At 35.9% G+C, this 25,871-nt stretch overlaps 1 protein-coding gene across 1 annotated transcript in view; it reads left to right on the top strand.

The window, feature by feature from the left end:
- The window catches only part of LOC149572526 (uncharacterized), a 69,655-nt gene that overhangs the window by 30,978 nt on the left and 12,806 nt on the right, over positions 1-25,871 (top strand). The window contains exons 2-4 of the mRNA XM_089813644.1: positions 20,306-20,458; positions 20,669-20,810; positions 20,914-21,155. Coding sequence (XP_089669770.1) covers positions 20,306-20,458; positions 20,669-20,810; positions 20,914-21,155 — 537 coding nt within the window. The remainder of the gene's footprint in view (positions 1-20,305; positions 20,459-20,668; positions 20,811-20,913; positions 21,156-25,871) is intronic.

Here is a 25,871-nt window from a genome sequence, read left to right as displayed (position 1 = left end):
TACACTTGTAATTCCATCAATTCAGAAGTGGTCATTTGATAAGGCGCTCTTGATATGGGTTTTGCTCGTGCACCAAATCTATAGTGAAATCAAATACTCTGGATGGAGGTAAGTCGAGAAGTTCTTTTGGAAATACATCCTAAAAGTTTTTAAAGTATGGATACTTTTCTTCAAAGGATTCCTTTAATTTTTATGTGATTTCCCCTTCTTCAAGATTTAGTCATCTTGATAATCTATCTTTAAAGTGAAGATTTCACAGCCCTTCCTTCTGCACCCTTTAAGCTACATGGTTGAGATTTGGCTAGGTTTTACCTCATGCATTATCCCTTGAATGCTTACAGGGTTTCCCCGGTCATCCATACATTTTATTGTCCTGGGAAGACAGTCTACTTTAGCCTTGTACTCACTGAACCAATTCATTTCCATGATGATACCATAAGACCCTAAGGGTGCTGTGTATAGATTTACCTCAGTATTGAAGGTTAGGAAATCTAACCGGGCATCAAATAGACACTGTGCTACTCTAGCCCTTGTCTTGTTTGCATACTCAGTAGTCTTAAGTTCTTGCCATAAATCTAGTTCTCTTAGGAAACCTACTCAACAATTTTGGGGAAATAAAACATTTTGTTGCTCTTGTAGAAATTAAAATAGAGATGGGGTTACCATAAATCTTACTCGGAGTTTCTATAGGGCTCAATTGATGTTCAACTTGCCGACTGTCCAGTGCTGCATGAATCCTTTGTTGATAAACAACTTGCTGAGGAGGTGGTGGGGATCGTGGCTGCTGGTTGGTGTTGAACTTGTTGGGACATTGATTGCCGTAGTGGTCCCCTCCACATGTAAAACTTCCTTTGGGTGACCTCTTATTTTCATTCCCTTTATTGCTGCCATTGCTACTGGGGTTACCTTGAACCTCCTTTTCACTGATTCCCTTGAATTTTGGTTTTGTTGGCCCTAAAGTTCTTAAAACTTATTTAATGGGATCTTGAATTTGAACTAACAACGTTCCAATTGGTTTTTCTCTTATTATTTGTAACGCCCTGCGAGGGAACCCAAAAGAAATTAACCTGAAGTTTCATTAAGTTTGTCAAACATTTTTTTTTTTGAAAGATAATAGACAATAGCAGATATAATATAGCGGAAGCAATAACATACAGACATACATAAGCAACTCATAAACAGGTTACATCTCTTAAGGGTCCCATGACGTTGAATCACATTTAAGTTTAATTAATTCTCAATCCAATATATAACAAATCCACATCAAAGAATATCTACAAGTGTGAATCCATATAAATAATATACAATTACAAGATGCCACTTGGCAATAATCATAATGCACAATCATCTACCGTACAAGTCACAGGGTATGAAAGGCTGAAAGAATATACATCATAAAATAGATTACATCATCTCGTAAGATCTATGAAATCAAATACAATTCAATTAGAGTATAACCATCCATTATAGTACACAAGAACAAAATGAAAGGTAATACAGAACAGGGAGCTCTAGCAATGGCATCGAACTATCAGATCTCAATGGTAATAGTAAAAAGCACTACCACTCGACCTCGTGGTAACCTAAATGGTCCACTCCCACCGTGCTGAGGAGATAGTCTCAAGTCCCAATTAGGATAACAATACTAATAGTGAAATCCAACATCTAGGTCAAAGAAAACTTGGAAACAATCTATCTCAAAGGTACCAAGACACAAATGACATCTAAACTCAGAGGCAACAATGACACGTAGGAAATCTGCCATGTAAGTGGGCAAGTGTCATTGCATGAGTCAACTCTAAGGTTACCCTGGCAGCCTCATTGGACTTTGGTCCCCTAGTGACTCTATGTGGCACTAGTATCCTTTTGTACTGACAAGGCATACTAACAAAGCAAGGTTGCAACTAAACATCCTCTCTACTCCGATCCTAGCTTGTACTAGCACTCAAGGCATGGGCGAGGAAGAACAATGACTTATTAATTCATTTTACTCTCATTTAATGAAATGTTATCACTTATTAAAATAACCTACAATGGGTTACCCAGGCAGCTATTTTAGGACTTTGGCCTCTATTGCAAGCCACTTCCCAACATAACATAAAGATAACCAACCCTAAGCTCAGTAAAAGTAGAAGACCTCATAAGATCATAAAATACACATCAGTTCTTAAACAAACAACTGAAAAGCATTGAAATATCACTGATCGAAAATCACAGATTTCACCGATACAATCATGCGGACTGATCCAAAATCAAGCACACAAAACACAACCATGACATCACATGACATCATTAAAACAATAACTCCCGGCCTTTGGTAGACATCCCAAAACTGGTCAACACTCTAAGTCAAACCCAAACCCAACATACAATAAAACTTACAACTGGCAGTGTAGTTTCATAGTTTTGTTTAGTTTTGAAAACATATCGTTTTTGGTTTTACAGTAAGGTTCAAGTTTACACTTCGTTGTAATTTTTCGACTTGATAAAGTTTACAATTTTCCCAAATAACTGAACCCATTTTCTTTTTTTATAAAAATCCGAACACAGTCACCACTAATCTTTTAAAAAACTAAAGCCTCTATTAAATATTATAAAACAAATCTAAATAATAATCATTAAATTATTAAAATAACAAGAGATGCAAAGCGTCACAGTTCCTGCCATTTGTTTATTGTTAGTAGTTGTTTTGTTGTGAATGGAGAGAGGAGGAGGTTAGTGTTCAGTTTCAAGCAGAAAAATTGATAGGAGGCAACAAGAAATTTCTGAGTGCAATTGTGAAGAAAAAGAAAGCAGAAAATTAAATGACATTAGAAGAATGATTGATTTTACATTGATTAAAATTGTAAATCTATGTTTAGTAAAGTGTGGCCAATATACATTGTCAGAGAATAAGTCATTTAGAAAAAAATAATAATTAAGTTGTACAACACACAATCTAGTATGAAGTTGCAGCACAATAGAATAATATGAATTATTTGGCATTGCACCGAGATTACTGTCAATTAACTCTATTATACAGCAATTATTTCAAATAATGAAAAAAATATGCATTTTCTTGACATTGCACCAAGCCTAGCCACAAATTGTTTTACTCTACAAAAATGATTACAACTATTATTTCTGCACTTTCTTCATATCTTTGAATGGAGTAAAGCCGGAATTTTTGACTTGCAACATTAACCATCATGTTATATGTTAACTATAAGAAGTGCTAATGTACAACTAACAGACATTTTCTTTTAAGACATCTTTTGTGAAGGAAAGAAAAATTAACTATTGCAAATTACATAATTGAAAAGCTGAGCTTCTCAAAGAAAAACCATAATTTCTTCTCGGTAGTTTTAAAACACTGAATAGGTTATCTTTCCAGTTTTCACAGTCATGAGGAGAGAAGAGAATCCCTAGCATGCCAGTAAACTGCCTTTTATGTTATGAATTAAAAAAAAAATGACAGTTCAGTGAAGTAGGAAATGTCAAAAAAGGCAGAATGATGTTGAAAGTTAAAAAACTTATCAAATGTACCCTACCGTCAGATACCAAATCTAATAAAGCAGAAAGATCTGCTCATTCCTTTCAATTCATATCATTTTAATTTTTAACTGCCTGTACAGATGCAGGATGATATCTCTGGAGAAATTCTGAAAATTTGTATATTGGATGTCCTAATCTTTTTATGCCATTTATGTTCTTAAAATTCTGTATGCATTCTCAGGTTGCAGCCCCCTTAAATATATGCGTCTATCTAGCTATTAAACAATACATTCATAAAATTATCTTTACCCAGTTCCAAAAATGTGGGGAAAAAAATATCCTACAATAGTGTTCTAAATCATCAATAATAAAACTGCTCATCGATTCCAGACTCAAAGCAGCTATAAAAATAAAAAACTAGATGACATGTCTTTTACTTTTAGACCACAGAGCAAACTGAAAACAAAGGATAAGGTGGATCTACTACTTGACTGGCAAGTGAGGTTGGAAAAAATAACCAAAAAAAGATCAATTTGGAAATATTAGCTATTAAAACTTCTAGATCAAACCAGGCTGACCACGATCCATAGAGCAGAAAAGCTGTGAAGATTGGCCCTCAGAACCTATATATTAGGCCCTTTGAACAAAAAAAATCATTAGGGCTCTTTTTAGTCTAAATATGTGATCCTCCGAGCAGAAAAGTGAAAATATCACCGTAAAATAAGAGATTGTTTCTTCTAATTTACAAATTGAGTTTTCATTTGCGCCCAGACAGAAAAATCAAGAAAAAATCAATTTTCCATCACATAACGACAACTCACAGTTGTTATCCAAACATCTACAAAGGGTCGTCTTGGACAGCTAAAAACAGCTTATGGTATCGAAAATGAACAATTATATTTTATCTTCAGCCATTAAAACTCTTCATACAAAAAATTCATCTTGGTTCCATTTTATCTGCGACGCTAAAATTCCAGGAAAAGAAAATCGAATATATTACCAGTGGATATGGCCAAAAGTCGTGAATCACAGTATTAATTCTTCTTTACAAAAAGGATGTTCAAAACACGCAGGAAAAGAACACCATCATGTTTCAGAAAAGTCTAGCTTGACATTAGAAACTTCAAAATATGTCAGCATGGTCAGATAATGAAAAAACCCAACTTAATTATCAAAACAACTACGTAATTTCAACTTGGGAATTAAAAGCTTCGAAATAATTTCACCATAGATATCTAAAAATTCACATGAATTCATCATAGGCATCAATAAATGATCAAGGACAATATATAGTGTCATTTTGATTAAAAAAGTTGCAGTGGGCATAAAAAAATATTCAAGCTAATTCTTCGCATTTATCACCAATATTTAGGGAAATTTTTAAAAAAATCAAATCCAATAAAAAATTACGAAACATTCACCATGAAGATCAAAAACAATCCAAATAAAATAAATCACCTTGGTTCCATTTTCTAGAGAAAAGGTTTTGCAGAGAAGAGATAAATCTCCTTTTTCGGCAGAAATTGACCCGGACAAAGGCAATTTCGAAAGCATGTCCTGATAACACACAGGGATGAAGCCGCCCCTTTAAAAGCTCTAGTCAACCGTGCGAGCTTATAGATATCAAGAGGGTTCAAATGCCTGAAAATCTCCGCCATGCAATTCTCTGGTATATCGGCCAATCCAAGATAAGCTCTAGGGTAGCTGTTCTGTTCCCACAAAGCCATGGTGTAGAATGGCTACGCCAGTCCTACCTAAAATGACAGCCTGACTTTTGTCCTCCGATTGCTACTTCTAGATCATTAATGTGCATTTAATGCCATGCTTTTCATATGCGTGTGAACAACTCCATTGCCTCACTAACAACTCCACCGTCTTAGCATTCAATATATTTCAACCCAATTTCTCTTTCGAAAAAATATTTTCCTCCTTGCCTAAATTGCTCTCTGCCAATCAAATGTTAGATAAATAGCATTTTGTTTATTTTATAAATGTATTTTAAAAATGAACTTTAAAATAGAAGTTGGAAGTGTAAAAAACTATGCTCCATGGAGTTTTTGGGACGGGGACGTTTTAGGGGACAGGAACGTGTTTCTGGTATGGGTACGGGTCGAAGCCAAAATTTAGGGGACGGGACCTTAGGGGACGGTGATTAAAAACATAGGGGATTTTTTTATATATATAGAGACAGAATTCAAATATGCATATCATAACATTGATAAACCATTCACCATAGACATTTTCGAAGATCAATACATGGAATATTATCAAATGGAAAATACTAAGTACTTCCATTATAACAATATCACATACATAAATAGCAAAAATCAAAATGCCTAAAGGTCCCAAGTATCATGCTGAAATCAGAATGAAATAAAGAGAAGTCCAACTAAAATAGTTCGTAAATACTAAATGCAATCTTTCCTCACTGTTGCTACTGCTCTTATGTTTTTTCTTCCTCTTAGCAAGTATGTCAAATGTAAGAATGATTAGAAGAGTTAGTGTTTTAATGGACCAAATATGGGTTGCATATTTTTATTATGTCTTTAAGACAACTAGAGGTCGCGCAGACAGTAAAACTTAGATTTTTTTTTTTTTTTGGGGGTGTTTTGCCTTTACCAGATAATCTGGAAAAAAGGGGATGGTCAACAGTTTCGGGGACGGATATGGGATGGCAAAACTGTCACTGGTACTGTTGGCAATCCCCAAGTTTCCTACCCAAAAAATTGGCCGTTTCGGGGATGTTTCCGAATTTGCCAAAAAGGGGACGACTCAGGGGATGGGCCAAAATCCATCCCCGTGTCTCCTTTTCGTCCCCGGTACCGGTACGACCCCAAAACCATAGGGGACGTGTCCCCATGGAACATAGGTAAAAAATACTTTTATTTTATTGGACAAATTAATGTCACTTTAGCATTTGCATGAATGTGTAAGAATTCCTGCCATAGGCAGGAACTAATAATTGTCAATTATGAATAAAATAATACAAATTATCAATAACCATAATCATTAATTAATAGTATAATAAAATTAATTTAAATTTATTAAATAACATTTAATATTAATTTAGTAATTAATAATAATAATTAACAAACTGCGTTAATTAAATTAATTAATAAAAACTATATAAAAAACCAATATTTATTAAATTATTTTTAAAACTTAATAAATTTTTAAAATAATAAAAAAATATAAAATGCGAGTTTTAAGGCCTGCCGATTCGTAGGCCACGCCTACTGTAGCAGTCTGTTGCGACCTGTTGGTAAACAGATTTGTCCTTTCTTGTTTCTTGTGAAGATATGACCCTTAATGCTTGAATGATGAACAATATCTATTTACAACAGTTGAAAAGCCATCATCTGATTACTGGCTTCTCTCTGAATTGGTAGGTACAGCTCCCTGTGTGAATGATGTTCAAGGAATTATGTTTTATTCTTAAAACTAATGTGGGGTATGCTCTTAACCCGAGAGCAGAAGAGGCAAACCAAATTAAACCTAACTAGAACTTAATTCAGGCAAGAAAGACTTCTCAATACTGAAACAGATTCATGTATCCACACATCTTATGAATCCATAAATCTATTCGCGTAAGACTAGAATAAGTTGAAATTCAAATCTAAACTATAACTGATAAATCAGGAACGTTAACAAAATCTTTAGCCGAATGAATCATAACAATACTTATCACATTCATTCATGATCTTGAAAGCAGGGGAAAGAAGCTCTGTTCCTCCTTAATTCTTTGTAAAACGAAAAGGAAACATAGATTGAACACAATACCTACTGGAACAGAAAATGATTGACATAAAACACTATTTAATTGACTTTGCAACAAAAAGTACTTCACACCAAAAATTTGCCGACCCCTCATTAATCATTCAACTTCATACATATAGAGTTGAGAGATGATCATTACAATAGGAATTTTAATCTGTTCATCTTTTGAGGATGACAAATGGCAAGATGCCAGTTTGTCGTATTACAAAATTTACAAAATTTGCAAAAATTTACATTAGAAAACGAAAAGGGAGTGTCAAATGAATTACTTAGACTTCTTTCCCTTTTCAGTTTTCGCCCTATATGTTTTGGCAGCCACTATAATTGGGATCATTTCTTCGTGACTAGGCACATGTACATTAGTGAATCTTAAGAGCCACTTTGAATGCTCCCGAGCCAACTCCTTTACTGCATTTAGCTGACTTGTCAATTCTCCAGCAGCCACATGTACCTATCCACCAAGCGTATGCAACTCTACCACTCTGTTTTGACCGCTTGAAGTCATTCCAGATAGATTACTCAAGTATGTGGAGAAGTTATTTTTCATTAATTCTACCCCAATGAGAGCTTTTCCCTACCCACTGTTTTGTGGGTCAGTGTGTAATCCTCGCATGAGTTCAAATGCTTTTTCTTGGATCTTCTTCACCTTTTCCCTTGTTTCTTTGAGTCCTTCTTCAGGTTCTTGAATCATCTCTTGCTTGAATTGCATGTTTTGAAGCCATTCGAACAGAGGCTCAGTCCCCTTCTTCAAAATATTCACTTCAACTGCCTCTTTTTCCTTCATTTGGATAACCATATTCAGGAGAGAAATAAATTCGTCACACCTTGCCTTTTTTGCGGCCAAAGTGTTGTGATTAGAAATGATATTATCCTTCTCAATTTCCAATCGAAGGATAACATTTGCAATTTGATCAATCATAACAGCTTCATCTGCATTGAGTTTCTCAATCCATTCTTTTCCGATCTGGCCAAAATGCCTATCCTTTTGAAGCTGTGAGATGAAGGCTTGCACTTCTTCTGCAGTAGGGTTCTTAGTAGCAGGCACACTAGTAATGGTTGCCAATGGAACAACTAATTGCCTGATAAATTTTTTCAATTCTTCAATCTCGGCCTTCATTTTGATTTTTGACAATTTGAGGCTCTCCAATTGTTCTTCTATCACCTCGTTACTTGATCTCCATAGGCCCACCTTTGTATCATGCCTAGCCTCTCCAAGATCAATCGGATGCAGAGTGAAATCATCAGGGGTCATGTCTTCAATTCTCCTTGCTTTATTTGGCTTTGCTACCTCCATTGTTAAGTGTCCTGTTTCTGGATCTTGCCCAAGTATTGATAAAGTCTTCTACTTCTTAGCTTTCGCTACTGTAGATCCAGAACGAACTACTTGAGACACAGTATCCTTTGCAGGAATACTCTCCTCTTTTCTCTTTCTCTTCCTTTCTAGAGTATCTTCTAGCCAAGATTCTGTGTTGATTACTTTAGAAGCAGCCCCAAGAGATTCTATACTGAACATCTTCTTCCTCACTGGAGTCACTGGCATTGAAGTAGCAGAAAAAGGATTCTTAGGATTCTGAAATAGAAGCCTAGAAGAACTCGGGACTTTCTCTTGCTCTTGAGTTTTCCTTGCGGCTCCATCAGATTCAGTGGATTCGCTGCCACTACTCTGTTCATCCCCGATCTCTACTATCTGAATGGGGGAACCAATCGACTTCAAAAGGGGAGCGCTTGTAGATGGACCAGGGCTATGATGAGGAGATGGAGTAGCAGCCACATGAGGAGGTGAAACTGGAGCAGCCACACCATCTTTCGGCTCTTCGGTCCTCTTTTCTTCAGTGCTGGCTTGGGCTCCAATAATTGGTAGAGGACTACCTTGGCAAGTCGGGGCTATTGAGATGTTCTGCTCCGGAGGTTGATCACCTCCTCCTGTAGATTGAGCAGGTCCTTGAGTAGCTGAAGTTGTAGCACTAGGTGTGGCACTTTGAGAAGAAGTGGGAATAGCAGCAGTTGGAGAAGCTTGAGTAGTCTTGCTCTTACTCCGGCCCTTTTTTGCTGTCCACTCGACCATTTCTCGGTTCTTTTGACAATCCGAGCCATCATAACATCAAGATCTTCCTCCACATCGACATATGGCTCAGAACTGATTGGAGTATTTCTCAATTTGGTCAAATATGTATTACTATACATATTTTGCCCATCATCCTCTGGCCCTTCCACCTCTAAGTTAATGCCATATGTCTTTATTTGTTCTATTGTCAATCTTGTAAAAGCCCGATCTCGGCTTTCCAACTCATTTTTACAATCAGCCCAGTAATCTTCTATATTAGTTACATGTTTGATGACGCTTCCAATTTGAAGCACATCTCTAGCATACCCATTTGGATCAAACATGGGCCTTATCACTTCATACTCCTCCAGTCTGTATTTGTTCTCGAACGCTTTGAGTATGTTCTTTGCATCAGGTCTGGATTCACAACTATAAGCTCCAACTTTTATGGGGAATTCATACCCCTTCTTTTTCAAATTGGCGCTCAGCATATTTACTTGGATTGCTTGCCTAACAATCTCGATGAGCACGATCATATCATCCTGATATCTAGGCAGCTTCAGGGGAAATCCATCAAACGTTGCAAGACGCAAATAAGAGAAAGATGAGAATTGAATAAAATAACAGCCAAATTGGTTGATGACCGCCATTGCTTCTGGGCTAAACCTCCGCTCCGGACACCCTTGGAGTTCCCTGCAAAGCCTCATTGTAAATGCATCATTAACTCTGATATATTTTGCATAACTATTCTGTAACTGCAAGCATGGGTAAAACTCATAACTCTTTACATCATCTGGAAAATTCTCTATTCTGGGGAGGCCCGGCCATAATTGTAGGGAAGCCAACATATATATCAAGAAGGAAGACATATAAAATGAATTGTAGAACTTGGCTGCATTGAGAGCCCTAGATAGATGCTCACTTACCTCATACGCCCAGTCAATATATTGTGTATCCAAGCAGATAATTTGCACTAAAAAGAAGTATTCTACAAAGTTAAGGGCTTTGACCTCACCTTTCAATCGATGCAAAAGAATTAAAATGTCCACGATCTCAGGCTTGAGATCAGTGCCAAAAAGGGTTTTAGGAACTTTACTTTTGGCTCCTCTTGGCTTTTGGAACCAAGAACTCATGATCTCCTTTCGCCACACCATTTTCTTCAGAGAGAATTCGGACATAGCTCCTCCAATTATTAATTCAGAGAACTCTCTTTTTGGAATTCGCAGGCAATTGACTACTGCTTGCCTATCTATTGAGATTAACACCGTTTGATCAGGCAGTAAGATTTGCTTTGTATCTGGGTTATAGTGATTGATACATTCAATAATCAGCTCCGGGGCTTGCACTACTATGGGAAATCCTGCTGCTTCTACTAGCCCACTTCTTCGGAGTTTCTCCGTTATGGGATGAACTGGTTTTTCCCTCAACCTTCTTTGGAAATCTTGCATATCAAAGAAACGGAGTGAAGTGTTTGTGATATTCTACCATGTGGACTTGATTCCGCCCAATCCATCAAATCCAACAAATCTTGTTGCCATTTCGATTGAGGTAGAGATAATTGGAAATCTTAAAACTCGAAATAAGATAGAGAGTAGAACTTTGTAATTGTGGGGATTTCAATAATCAATTTAACAACATAACAGTTCAAATGAGCAAGCAGTAGTTTGAAAATCCGTTATGTTCATCTCTATATAGAAACTCCAATTCACCTGTTAATCTTTAAAATCCGTGCCACACAAATGACTTAAATGATAAATCCGTTAGATTAGTAAATGGTGGAGGTTACAACAGACTCTTTCTTGTCTTTTCACTGTTTCCGTTGGCCCAACGGTTATTTTCCTTTATTATGGCTTACTTTCCCGTTTTACACCAAGCTGCGGAGAATTAGGAATGGAGTACTCCGTGAGTAAAACTCCGCTTGGCCAAAATTAGAACAGAATACCTCCCTCAAAGTGATCAACATGCTTCCCTTACCTTTTTTAAGTTCCTTGTAATCGATTCATCAAATAACCATACTTGCAAGAGTGATCTTTCGTTGGATGCGGAAAATTGCCTTCAAGGGTAGAAACCCCGCAGAGGAGAAGCTGTTTTTGAATTTTCCGCCGATGCCCTTTATTTTACCTTCTCTGCCCTAATCACTTTACTTTAAACCTTCGGAAAATATAAAACTGACTTCACAAGTGAAAGGTGGGACCCACTAGCTCACTTTATTCTTTTACAAACACCTTTTCGGAAAATTGACTTCTTGGTTCGAAACCTGCCGAGGAGACACTGTTTCTGAGTTTTCCGCCGATGGCCTTTTTAATCATCTTAGTGAGTTTTGAAAGGTTCCCATAGTGAAAAGATGGCAACACTTGAATGTTCTATCCATAACATGATTTGCTTCTCTTCATTTAAGCTCGAGAATCGCATTTGGGAATCTCGGCGGAGTTTCACCTTCGGGGTGCAGAACCCGCCAAGGAGAAGATGAAACTGGATTTTTTGCTAGTCCAACTTTCTGTAAGTTCGGAACAAAATGACTTGTGAGTAAGTTCATTTGAAGTAAAATAATTTAAGAATCTCCATCGAGCGAGGTCCTAAACTACCCCAAAGACTCATGACGATAAACAAAACCCACTCGGCCATACAATGCGAGAGAAGGGAAAGATGAAAACCCAATGGAGATACTTATTACTTGAGGAAGGAAAAGGGGCAACCAACTCGACTAAATTAAAAACAATACAAGCTAATCTCCACTTTGCAAAATTGGTACATGGTGAAAAGTGAGGCAACACGACCACAACAGAGTACTGTTGTGTTAGCAACAGTACTTGTTGCTGCTTCAGTAGTTCTGCCGGCCATAGGAAGCAGTAGCAATTCTGCCAGTCGTAGGAGAGGAGAAAGATGGGGGGGGGGGGGGGTTGGTGGCCCCGCACACCATGTCATTATTATATATATTTTTATTTTGTTTTTTTTATCTATAAAAAACAAGCAAAATCGCAAATACCCTCCCCCCATTGCAATTTCCAATTTTTTTATCTTCTAAATAATATGTGATAAAATTATCACAGTAAAATCATTTACTATGGTAATTTTATTAATATATATATATATATATATATATATATATATATATATATCTATTTTTAAAGATTTCTCCAAATAAACTAATAAGAGAAATATGAGCAATTAATCAAATCTATATAATTCATTATTGTTTTCTTTTCTAATCCTACTCATATCAAAATACGGTTCTCTGTAATTTTACAAATGAGGGTTTCTAATTCACAATTCACATATAGATGATCTCAATACAAAGAATAATGAAATTTACAACAAGGGTTTCAACCAGATCGAAATTTTGAAAAAAAATTCATCCAAACATGAAGAAGACAGAGCATTCAAAGAATGGAAAACTACTGTGCAAATAAACCCACAAGATCCTACTTGGATCTGATGCTAAAACGACAAACACATGGAGCACGCAAGTAATCCCCCTTTTTCTGAAAACCTTCTTCTCGAAAATTGCTCCTCCAAATCTTGGTATGGAGAAACAAACTCTAATTTCCTAATAAGGAGGTTTTCCCCAATTTAGGGATTCAATTGCACAATCACGCGAAACTCCTTGTCTTAATTACTTTATTATATTTTAATTTTCATGTGCAACCTTTTTGCAATTTAATTAAAATATCTTTATTAAATCCATTTCTTTCTTTTAATTAATTCTTGAGACGTTTTTTTTTGATAAAGTATTTATTAACTTAAATAATATAATATTTAGAGTTTATTATGAAAATGAACTCTTAAATATATATTATTAAATTAAATAAATATGATTACGCCAAAAATTAAAACTTTAAATATATCTTTAAATTTAATTCTTTTATTTAATTAATTTTTCAATTAATTAAATATTGAATTTTCTTTATAAAATTTTCATTAAATTAAATCATTAAAAACTCTTTAATTTGATTTAATTATAACAAGAAATCATCACAAACCCACAAGACTGAATACGAAAACCCATTATAAAGTACAAAATACTAGATCAAACTCAAGGGTTAAAATCACGAATTTACGTCACTTGACAAATTCGAAAGGGTAAACAAATCAAATACTTGTCCTACTTTCTAGGACAATTGGCTTAAATTTAGGATTTGGACTCGAGAATTATCTCCCCTCTTTTACCATTGAGAAACTGTGATAGGGTATGCTCATCCTGACAATTCAGTGAAGTCTATGCCCGGTACTTGCAATCTGCATAAAATCCGAGCATGTACATACACATAATCTAAGCTAAATAGGCAATGGTGGGGAGTGGTGCATCGTGTAGATCTCAACTAGCAGGTGACTATGACTCCCTCCCTCAACCACATCAGAAACGTCATACATAAAATAAAACATGCAGGTACACCAAACACATGCAAGTATGGGGTAAGTAACCATAGAATTGCATATAAATCATTCAGCTAACTAACATCATAAAATAACTGAAATAACTAAGTAACTCATCACATAAATCAACTGAGTATGAAATAAGATTTAATCAAATCTGGTAACTAAGTACCAATAAACATAAAACACAATTAGAAAACTGGCCTAAAAGAATCGGGCAATACTACATAAAAGTCAACTTGGGGTAGGCATTACATTATCTTGAATGGAGTCATCCCTTTTGATTTTGTGCTCTTGTCGAATGACTCTTGAGAGCTTCCTCCATAGTTCATGGAGCGAGGACATCTACAACTCCCCCAATCCTATTGTTTAAGCCCATAATAAACTTCCTACTTTCAAATTTTTGTCTTGCTGATAAGGGGGAAAGTATTTTTAATAAATAGGTGAACTTCTGCCAGTACTTATGCATAGTCATATCTCCTTGCTTGAAATTCTGGAAATCTAACAGTATCTGGTCATAGAAGTTTTGGGGAAACCATTGGTATTTGAAAATGGAGACAAAGCCGTTCCATGTGATTTTAATGGTCTTGATGTTGAGCTCTATTTTGGTGTTTCCCCACCAAGTAGCCGCTTCTTCGGAGAGATGATATATTCCCCATGCTGCTTTAGATGTTTTAGAAAAGCTCTTGATTTCAAAGTATTGCTCCATCTCATTTAACTGTGCCTCGACATCTTCTCCAGACTCAGAGCCTGAGAACGTAGGAGGCTTGATCTTCTAAATATTGGTGGATAGGTCACTGACTATTTCCTGTTTTTTTTGTTTTTCATAGGGTGTTAGTGAAGCTTGTTTTTCTTTTTCGCTATGGCTAGAGTTCTCAGGTTTTGACCTTGGAGGATGTAATGTCCCCATTTTTAGTAGGTTCCTGTAGTTGGCCAAGTTAGTTCACTATAGCAACTCTCGTGAGCTGATAGGGGATTTTGGGGGTCTCAGTTATGGATTTACTATTTTTAGTAAGTCCATTTTTAGTGGTTGCTATTTTTGGCAGGGCAATGGATGGCTTGGCCGTTGGTCATCGCTTGCAGTTAATTAGGTTAATAATTGCATGAGCTCTTATTTAGTTATTATTTATTGAGTTGCATTATTATAATAATGTTTATATTATTTTAATAATGACTTTAAGTGATATTTCTAAAAAACAAGTTGGAAAGTTTCTAGTGTTGAGTTTTTTTTGGGAAACTTCCATGTTTTCTGAAGTGAAGTTTTATGGAAACTTCTGCCAACAAAAGCTTATAAACGAGAGCTCATTACATTGGGAAAAAGCATGTTTGATTATATATTTGCTTTTGTGCCTTTGTGGCTTTTTCCTAATTTCGGAATTGTACACCCTTGCTGAAGTATAAGGGTTTCTGAGGATTGTCTGGAGTCATTGCTGATATATAGTGATTTCATTGGTTAGTCTCCTATCTGTGATTGTCTGTGTTAGGGAGATTGGTTTTATCATTCTGAAGTTTAACTTGAAGGTTGACTGCAATTCGCAGCTATGGTATAATGGGTTGTGAGAATCTCCAACTACTTCTATTGGGCTTGGAGATTGGTTTGCTGAATATTATCTGCATTGTGGAAGAGGATAATTGAAGACTGAGTTTCATTGGTGAGTTTTGCATTACAATTGAATAACATGGGAAAGCTAATGTTTTGCATAATGGTGTATCAAATTGTGTTGGAAAGGCTGTGTGGGTGAATTCAGTAAGAATTCCAAGGGCATGAAATTTGGAAACACTGACTTTCAGCTAGTGTTGTTTCTTGCGGAGGCCTGGAGTCCGAGTTCTACATTGGGGAAGCTGGACGTCACTGTATTTGGTATTTAATTCCCTGTGGAATTGGGGGCTGACATCTCTTGTGAAGTTCCATGTTCCAAGCTTGTGGCTGAATCAAGGTGAGCCGTCACCAATATCTGGACTTGCGTAATTGCTCCTTTATGATGTGTGGCAGCCTATGGAAGTCCTCCGATTACAGACAACAGGAGGTATTGCATTGTTTGGGAGGACCATTTTAATACTGGAATGTCTGCACATATTGGATATCCATTATTTGAATCACAGAGGGAATTTCTTGCAAGTGTGTGGCTTGCGATCAGTTATTGGTGACTAATTCCTGGCATCCATATGCAGCGTATGGGTTATAATTGGAGCTCCTTTGACGACTGAAATATAAATTCCAGGTTCTTGGTGTTGATTAGATCATTGTTATATATATTGTTGAAGTATAGAGCATTTGGAAATTAAATGTGAAAACTCTTGTCATTCCTAAGATTATTTATTTACAAGAATTCATAGGGCAAAATCATATATCAAATTGGCATTCATCTAATTTCTTGTAGGCATTGATTGCATTATTTAGCTTGAATTTGAAACTTTATATTTACTAATATTCGGAGAGCTTGCCAAGTATCGGACCTAGGAATTGGTAGGAAGAAGTTGTTGTTTAAGTTAGATATAACTAGACAAGTTTTTACAGAGTAAGTGAGGAGTGGGTCTCTTCCTCACCTCACCCAATCTGGGCTGCCATTTCTTTTATTCTCTTTTCCATATTTTCTGGTTTTTTTGTGTATTTTACAAAATTTGGATCAACAGATCGGAGGAGTTATGGGGATTGACCCCATTGGTTACCTCGTTCTCTACAGGGTTTCTATTGCTGGCCATCTTTTTAAGTTTGAGTTTCCTTGTGATATATATTTGTTTCTTTAATCAATATTATTCTTACATTTGTTTACAACAAGTATATGATTGCTTAAAGAGATTAAGTACAACGAAAGAGAAGAATTGCCAATTGCTTATTTTATTGCTTTAACTAAGTTTGCTTGTTGCAATTGCAACTACATTATTTACAAAAATTTCCTCTTCTAAGGACACACCAAAAATAATAACTTAACAATATACTGGGCATCCTATTCCTGGGTATTCTATCCGTTTTCATCTCTGGGGTTGTCCTACCACTTATATGGTTAATGATAAATCATAAGAGGATTAGTTTGCATGGCATTCCATGCCCCAATAAGTTTGTTTCTCATTATGGCCTTCCTTGCCAGAGTCCACTTGACTCTCTCTTTCTTGATTTGTCTCAATCCTTGCGCTAAGGTTTCATTATCCTTGGGTATGGAACAATAGGAATAGTCATGTTTTGGCATGTTCTTAATCAGATAGGAAAATATGGGGTGCCGGGGTTTCTTGTGAGGTGTCATTCGAGTATACATCCCGTTTACTATTTAAATCTACATCTTCAGTTTTATAGATTTGAATAAAAAGTGTGATGAGCCTAGGGTTCAGAGTTGAACTTGGAGCTCTAATACCATATGCAACAAACTAAAAATCTGAAATCTAATTAACCAATTAAATAAGAAAAAAGCATCACAATTTTAACCAAATGAAAGGAGATGTAGTTAAATCAATTATTCTATCCTTTCACATGAAGGGGAAATACGAATTAACTGTAATTTATATTTCCAAAAAACTAGGAGCTAACAACCATTTCAACTACTAGATTCACATGACATTCAACTAATAACTACCATTTCACTTGTATTTCATAAACTAATTTCTTGACATTAGGAAATATTTAAAATACATGATAGCAATGTATTCATCAAATGAAATATGAGAACATGAAAAGATACCAGAGAATGACTGGATGATGTCCCTGTGTTGTGCAAGCCTTGGCATCTAGAAGAGAGGAGAAGCATTGCCATGGGCTTAAACTCCCAATCGTGGACCTTACTTAACCCCACACAATCTCTATTGAGAAAGACTCTGCCTACCCTAGGAGTTGGCTTGGGACACCCTGTCTAGTCACTGAGCATCTTGGTGTTATAGTGTCGACTAGTCAGCTGACGAGGTTGTGGACACTTGCCAATCAACCTATCTCACAACTGTTAGCATTCTGACCTCTATTGATCACAACGATAATCATGCCATTAACTTACCTTGACCAAGGATTTCAGATGGGCAACGTAGATGCATGATCACCCACCGTTCGACTTGATGACAATAATTTATACAAAGGATTTACATGAGCTAACTTAGTTATTGATTTTGAGTATTAATATTGAATATAATTTCCTTTCATTGCAGGATGATTCCCACTCCCTCCCTTCACCTTGACCATGCTGGTCCTCATGGATGAATTCTAGGGAGTTTTCTTATATGATATTTGGTTCATAGAGAACTTATACATTGCCATCTTTAATGCCAGTTCTGGTTTATGGCATCATAAATGAGTTCAGCCTTTATTCTGATTGTTCCTTTATCATATCGAGAAGCACCCCATCTCAGAGGTATATTGATCATATCTTTGTATGGGATAGTCTCTTTGAAAGAAAACATATGTGCTTCAAATTCAAAAGCTATCACAAGTAAAGCCTTTCGGCAATCAGATAATTCATTTTTTGTAACAAGTTTGTAATAGAAGAAGAATACTTCAAATGACACATCCCAAAACTGAATTTTCAAGGGAAAACAATTATGGAGGCTTGCTCTAAGAGGCAATGTGGCAAGTTCAGAATGCGTGACTTAATCACAATAAACAGTAATGCATGACCTGATTCCGTAGGTGCGATTTGGGAAATATGAATGGTATTGGCATCAGGTAGATGCCACCCGCCTATGCTATCAAGCTTTCAATTCTATTTAGAAAAATAAACACTGGAATATCTCACAAGTTCAGAAAAATCAAAGGCCTTCACCAATTATATTCCAAGCTATCATCCTTCGAGATGCTCCCAGCTACTCCATGCTAAACTAATTCCTCCAGACATCTCAAGACTCTATAACTTATACTAGCAAGCCACAAGTCAACTTGACAGATTAAATTAAATAAACATTCAGGCCACAAGTCAGCTTGGCAGATGAAATTAAATAAACACTCAAGCCACAAGTTGGCCTGGCAGATTAAATTAAATAAACACTCAAGCCACAAGTTGGCCTGGCAGATTAAATTAAATAAACACTTAAGCCACAAGTTGACCTGGCAGATTAAATAAACACTTAGGATAGGCCCCAAGATTACAAACTGATGCAGTACAAGACAAGAGAATACCCAAAGGAGATGTCTAGATCCCTAGCAAATAACCACATAGCAGAAACACAACAAAGGAACACAAGGGCAAGATTTGATACCAAATCACAACTCTTATTCATAAAATAACTGATTACATGCAATATACCCTGCTGTAAGGTCTTCCGGGTTAGGGCCAAATACAAACAACAAATACAATACCAGTGCTGCAAGATCCCACAAGATCCAATTACCACACACTAATTCCAGCTAGTCCAGATCCACAACTGGATAAGAACACCAAAAAGAATTGACACTTGTACCCTCAGGTCCACCAAGCAATCCTTTGATTCCTAAGTCACAACCCTAGCTCTTCAAAATTCGCATCTACGCTTCATCCCCTTCTCCAAGCTAGAATAATAATACCTAAAGACTCCACAAGACCCCTTACTTATACCCAACTAAGCCACAAGTTGGCCCAGCTCATTACAAACTAAATTAAATCCCTTACATTAAATATAGGTCGAGCCACAAGTTGGCTACAATACTAAATTAAATACCCATACATAAATTAAATGCCAAAAGTTTTTTTAGAGATAACTCGGCACCAATAGAAACCAAGACCAAGCTGAGTGTCAATAAGACCAAGCCGAACACGAGTGAGTTCCCAAGCATTGCCGAGCTCCCAAACCATGCCGAGTTCTAGAGACCATGCCAAGCACCAGTATCTACCGAACTCCATAACCTAAGTCAAAATTCCTCCTAACATCTAGGATTGCAAGCAAGCCCAGGATGCTCCTACATCACAAACATAACTAACTCATATGATAAATAAAACCATGTGGTCTTAGACGTAGGTCCACATGCCATCCAACGATCCAAATCCAAGATCACATAAGCTAACTCCACACAATCAAAGATCGTCAAACAATCTCCAAGGTCTGCCCATGAAATGAAGATCACGTTATCAACAGCCACCAAAAGAGCTTTAACGCCAACGCCATCAAACCAATAATTATGCAAACATAGGAAAAGGTCCATAGAGAGGCCCCAAACATAACCCTAAGCTTGTGGAGATAGGGTCCACTCAAAACCATGCTTGATGCTCTTGCATCATGTCTTCTTTTTGTTTTTTAATTGTCCTATTACAATGAAAACAAGAACATTCTATATTTAAAAGAAGTTGGGTATTGTACAAAGCAACTAGCTTTGATCTAAATAATCTATCAGGAAAATTTGTAAGCAATTAATTGTTTTATGTGCTCATACTGTAACTATTTTTACCATATATATAATTAATTATTTTACAGGTGAGCTTCTTGTTATTGCAGAGCCATCATTTTCTCTTTGGATAGCCATATCTTTTGAAAGATTCAATAATTTTCTTTCTCAGATAGCAGAGAAAAATCTTTGGAATTGTATTATTTCTTTTCAAGGATTAAATCATACCATGCTTAAATTGTAAATTAAGGAAGATTATTTCTACAATTTCCATTTTGCTAACTAACTATGAAGGACAATAGAATGGACAATTATATATCAATTGTAATATTTCATCTTATGTTTTGTTTATTATGTGCCACCAGTCGTGGGATGAGACTTCTATTTCATTATCTGCTGGTTGTAACCTTTTTACGCGATATGTTACTCGGACATCTGCTTTGGAGTATGAAGATTTTCATACAGCCAAGTCTCGCCTTATAGAACGCGGAGAAAGGTTTGGAGAAATATCCCTGAAGGTGTGAATCTGTACTTCTCTATTTGTTTTTAGATGTATTTTGCACATGCATATATTGATTAAGGAATCATCTTCTGAGTTAGAGTAGTAGATATGGTTTTTGTTTATATCACACCTCAATATTAGAAAGTCATGTTTCTGAAAGAGAGAGCGATGATTAGCACAGTATTATTGCAGCAAATTGAATACTTACTTGTAGCATAATTTGCAGGCTCGTAAAACCATTGCAATGCTTGGTCAGGATTTTATAGTTGATGGTAGCAGAATTCTGGTTCATGGTTTCTCCAGAGTTGTCTTGGCATTGTTGAAGATGGCATCATCTAATGGGAAGCACTTTAGTGTCTTTTGCACGGGTTAGTCTTGGTGTATGGTTTCTTCTAAAAGTTCTATTCATATTTCATGTGTGGAAGAAAAGCATTCAGACATTTTAGGTTTGATCTGTTATTTTGTAAGCAGAAGGAAGGCCAGATAACACAGGCATAGAGATGACAAAGGAACTTGTTGCAGTGGGTGTTCCTGTTAAACTTATCATTGATTCAGCTGTGGCATATACCATGGAGAAAGTGGATTTGGTACTCTTTGGGGCAGATGGTGTGGTTGAGAGTGGAGGTATCATAAACATGATGGGAACGTATCAAACTGCTTTGGTAGCTCATAGCATGAACAAACCTGTCTATGTGGCAGCTGAGAGTTACAAGGTATGATCTAGTCAGCCTTTACTTTCATTGGCGTTATGGTTAGTAAGAAAAAAATATAGTTCAAGACCATTTATGTTTGAGAATCATGCAGTGCCTCTTCTAGCTTGAGAATTATATATGATTGTGACTATTTATGGCACCTGTTTTTTCTGGAAGTTGAATAACCATTGTGATAATTGTATTAGATTGAAGAAAGTATTGTAAACTTGTGGGCCTATCAAGTGTTTTCATTCTTTTGTTAAAAGATTATACATGTAACAGGTGCCCGTTCAAATGCCTGTTGTAACTTGTAGCAGATCCTTTCTCACATATCTCATAGTGGCTCACTGTGCCATACATTACTGCATGAAAAACTTAAGGGAAAGCATTGATGACATATATATTTTGTCATCATCATATTGCCAAGACAGCCTGCCCTGGGTACTGTATATAAACTAACTGGGTCTTTTGAAAAACTTTCCCAATAGTTCACTAGTCATGATGAACTAGTTTGGGAGCAGGATAGGACATGACCCTGCACACAGTAGATGTTCGTTCACTGTACTATCTTGTCTCATTCCCTAACCTATATTCCATTTTATCCTGTGATGGGGTAATTTTTTGAAACACTTGTTAAATTTGTTTAATACAACTCTGAATATCTTAAAGTTTATATATTTGAAAAATGAGAACAAACATTTTATATTTCACAATTTTTTTTCAATTCATCCTTTATTTTCAAAACCTGAAATTGATATAAATTTTGATGGGTTCCAACAATAAATTCACTGCTGATACATCTCACAAACTCAATGGAAATAATTACAATGTTTGGAGAATTAGATAGATGCTAAACTCATGGCTACAAGTAAAAGTAAAACCTTACAGACCATTGTAGAGGAAACAAAAACAATATCCAGTTCTGAAATAGGAACGTTCATCCTGAAGATAATTCAATTGTAGAAGCACAAAGGCAAGGAAAAGCTTAAATCTCTAATACCTTTATCAGAGATGTCTGATTTGTTCCCCAATGAAGGAATTATTTTTTCTTATGTTTTCAAGGCATATAGAAGAATGACTTATATTTTCAGTTCTTTTAAAAAGAAATCTGTCATTCAATCTAAATAAAAAATGATTCTCAACTTTGGCATGAAAGATAAGACCATCTTAAGATAATCAATTTCAATCCGGTGCTGTAAATCAGTGCATAATAGAATCACACAAGAGGTAAGGGTTTGCATCCTGACCTCATTTATTGCTATATAGGGGTTTTGTCCTTGTCTTGATTTTAGAAGACCCCAAAATTAAAAATTTCCAAGACATTCACCCTTTGTACACAGAAGATCATTAAAAACCTTAACTTTCACACTTATCCAACCCCAAACCTTAACTTTCGTGTGAAATTTTCCAAAACATTAACTTTGTCCACCTTTTTGCCGAACTCTATCTATCACATTTTTAAAAGCCTGAACAACTTTTGTGCCTTTGGTCCCAAAATTCTAACTTTAAATATTAGAATTAAGTCCTTACACTTTGCGACCATTGGAAGCCCTATTTCAAGAGCCTGTAACTGCCTTTCAGCAACTTTCAAGAAAATGCAGTTGGCAGGCATAAAGTTAAATCCTCCAACTTTTTCCAATAAATCAAGAAAGAGATGGCATAAAGTGAATATTGGTGTATAGTTAAATCCTCCAACTTTGAAATTAGAAAGAGAACTTTGAAATAGTGTTTAGCACCACAAACGGGATGTGTGAAATACTGGACAAAATATCTCAGGGAGTTATCTCATGAAGGCGAAAGACATGTTGAAGGAATTGAAGGAAAATAATATACACTGATTCTACATGTATTATGTCTAATAGATAGGTGGGATAAAGATTGCAAGCCCTTGATAGAAATGGCGAAGGGAAAGAGTATTCCTAGACATTACATGTATTACAAATGTTCTTAGGAAAGCATTGCATATTGGTTTGATGGCAAAATTCAATAAGAAGTTCGAACTTGTAACAGAAGCTAGACATAACTACGTAAAAATGGTGAAGTATTGACATATGGTTTGTTATAGATCTCTCAAATGCAAGTTTTTCAATGTGCTTGGAGATGTAAAGCTATTGAAATTTACGATGAAATACCATTATACATAGTGGAAAACAAGAGAGAATTGGGCTGTATGAGATTTTGGAGGATTTGAAATGAAAGTAAAGTGTAAACCAATTTCTTTTATGCAATAGAGAAGACAAGCTCAAATAGTGGCTAGCCCCAAGAAGGTCTTCAAAAGTTATCAAATGAAGGAGACAAAGATGGAACGAAACAAAGTAAAAAATCTGAAATACCATTATTCATGGTGGAAAACAAGAGAGAATTGGGCTATATGAGATTTTGGAGGATTTGAAATGAAAGTAAAGTGTACACCAATTTCTTTTATGCAATAGAGAAGACAAGCTCAAATAGTGGTTAGCCCCAAGAAGGTCTTCGAAAGTTATCAAAATGAAGGAGACAAAGATGGAACGAAACAAAGTAAAAAATCTGGTCTTCTTCAAAGTAGCTTGTCATCTCATGATTTACTTCATGCTTGAATCTTAACTTTCCTTTAGTTAAAATTAGGACTTGGGGTTTTATTTTGTGAAAGTTACGAGTTAGTTGTTAAAACATGAATGAATTCCATGCTCTAACTTGGCTACAAACCCAAAAGTAGTTAGTTATCACGGTGACTACAAATATAAAGCTTTGACATTGTAATGGGGGACTTTTGACAAGGGGAATCTTTGGAAATTATTCATGAAAATTGTAACGACTTTTGATTTTGCATTATGTATAGAACGGTTTTTGAGATTGTATAATCTCATAAAGATAATGAAGACTGTACTTGGATCATAGGTTCTAGATGTGCTTCCAAGTCATGAGTACTAATTTTTCTTATGTCAACTTGGGAATACCTTGTTTAGGTGGCAATCACATCTATTGAAATGCTTATAACCAATGCACTTGATGTAATGAAGTACAATCAGACTTTGGTATCTTGCTTAGAATGTACTGGAGTTACCCACCTCTTCATGTGTTGAGATATGTTATCCTTCTATTGCATGTAAAAACATACTTTACCATAAAAACCCCTTTGTAATTGTTATCAGTCATGAAATCCTATTTGGTCTTTATTATGGTAAAATAATGAATTTGTTGTTAAACAGAGATCATAAATGATCTATATATACAAGTATACACAAGAATGTTTCTATAATGAACAAAGAGAGAGAAATAGAAACATTCTGAAGAGAGAAAGATAAAGTTTCCATATTGAACAAAGAGAATATGGAAACATAGAACAAGAGTGACCATTATAAATAGAAGTAAATCTATGGAAGAGAAACAAAATTAGAGATATTTTACTCTAATATCCTCCCTTAATAGTCAATCTAACTTCAAAACAAATTTTTTGCTAGAGAATCTTCAAAAGGCGAAAAAGGTAGATTCAGGCTGATCAGTGAGCTCTTCACTTTCTGCAATATTGGCCTGTGGTTGACACCCTCCCTACTTCCACTGGTTATAAGCAATGCAAGACTTGTATTCTTGGATCACATACCAAACTTGTGCACTGGTTTGCTTCTTCTTGGAGCTATTATGAGACTGAGCAGATGCTTGAGATGAGTCTTTCTGTAGAAGTATGGTGCACAAATATGGAAATTTGAGGTCAACATTAGTTGCAATAATGTTGAGCGTCTCAATAAAGTGCTCATAGGATGATGGTAGACTTTTCAGAGTAATGACACCATATCCTCTTCCTCCATTATACAACCAATGGCCTTAAACTGATCTCTGATGTCCTTAATCTTTAGAACATGTTCTTGTAAGGATATATGCTCATCCATTATAATAGAGAATAGGTGATTCTTTAGAAAACAGGCTTTTCTTTTATCTAATGTCTCATGGAGGTCCTTCAGTGTTTTCCAGATCTCTGCAGCTGTTTTGTCAGACGACACTTGAAGGTAGCTGATCTTTAGTAACTGAAAGCTTAATAAGCATAACCGCTTCATGATTACACTCATCAAACTTCTCTTGAGTAGCATCGATTGTGGTAGGATGAGTCTCAGTAGCCAGAACAAGCGCCTCAAGGCGATGATGCTCGAATATCATCATCATTCTCTACTTCTAGGTGTTGTAGCTCTTTTTGTTCAATCACTGACTGCCTTACAAGAGAAGATTGGTGAGAGATGTCATGACATGTTTTTTGTTAAAAAATTGAATATAAAAAATGGCACAACGTTCAAGGTAGATTGGTAGAAGACCCATAAAAATGAAAGGACATCCAAAAGAGATCTTGAAAAACCCAAAAAGAATATGAAATTAGATTCTGTTTTTGCAAGCTTAAAAATTGAGGCATAGAAAATGATGCACCTAGAAAAAAAGGAGATTGACTCAATTGAGATCTGCAAAGACCCACCAACAATCTATAAAAAGATTTTGAATTCGACACGAAAACCAAGAGTTTTGAAAGAAACCCAGCTGATTGTTGTGAAAAAAGTGGTGGAAATAGGTGGTCTATTCGTATAGTAGAGATCGAGGGTTTTTAAAAATTGTGTTAAGGAACAAAAATCAACCATTATTTGGGTCAAAAAACTCAAAATGTGGGCAGAAATCAAAAACATTTGTAGAAAAAAAGGAACTGAGAAATCACAAAACACGAAGGTCGTTTTTCACACAATTGTAGGCTATTCGTGTGAGGATGCAAGACTATGGCCA

This window comes from Cupressus sempervirens, chromosome 2 (assembly GCF_028749045.1).
Source record: "Cupressus sempervirens isolate cs-2001-9-10 chromosome 2, ASM2874904v1, whole genome shotgun sequence".
NCBI classification, from domain to species: Eukaryota; Viridiplantae; Streptophyta; class Pinopsida; order Cupressales; family Cupressaceae; genus Cupressus; species Cupressus sempervirens.
This window is presented reverse-complemented; position numbering and strand designations above follow the sequence as displayed.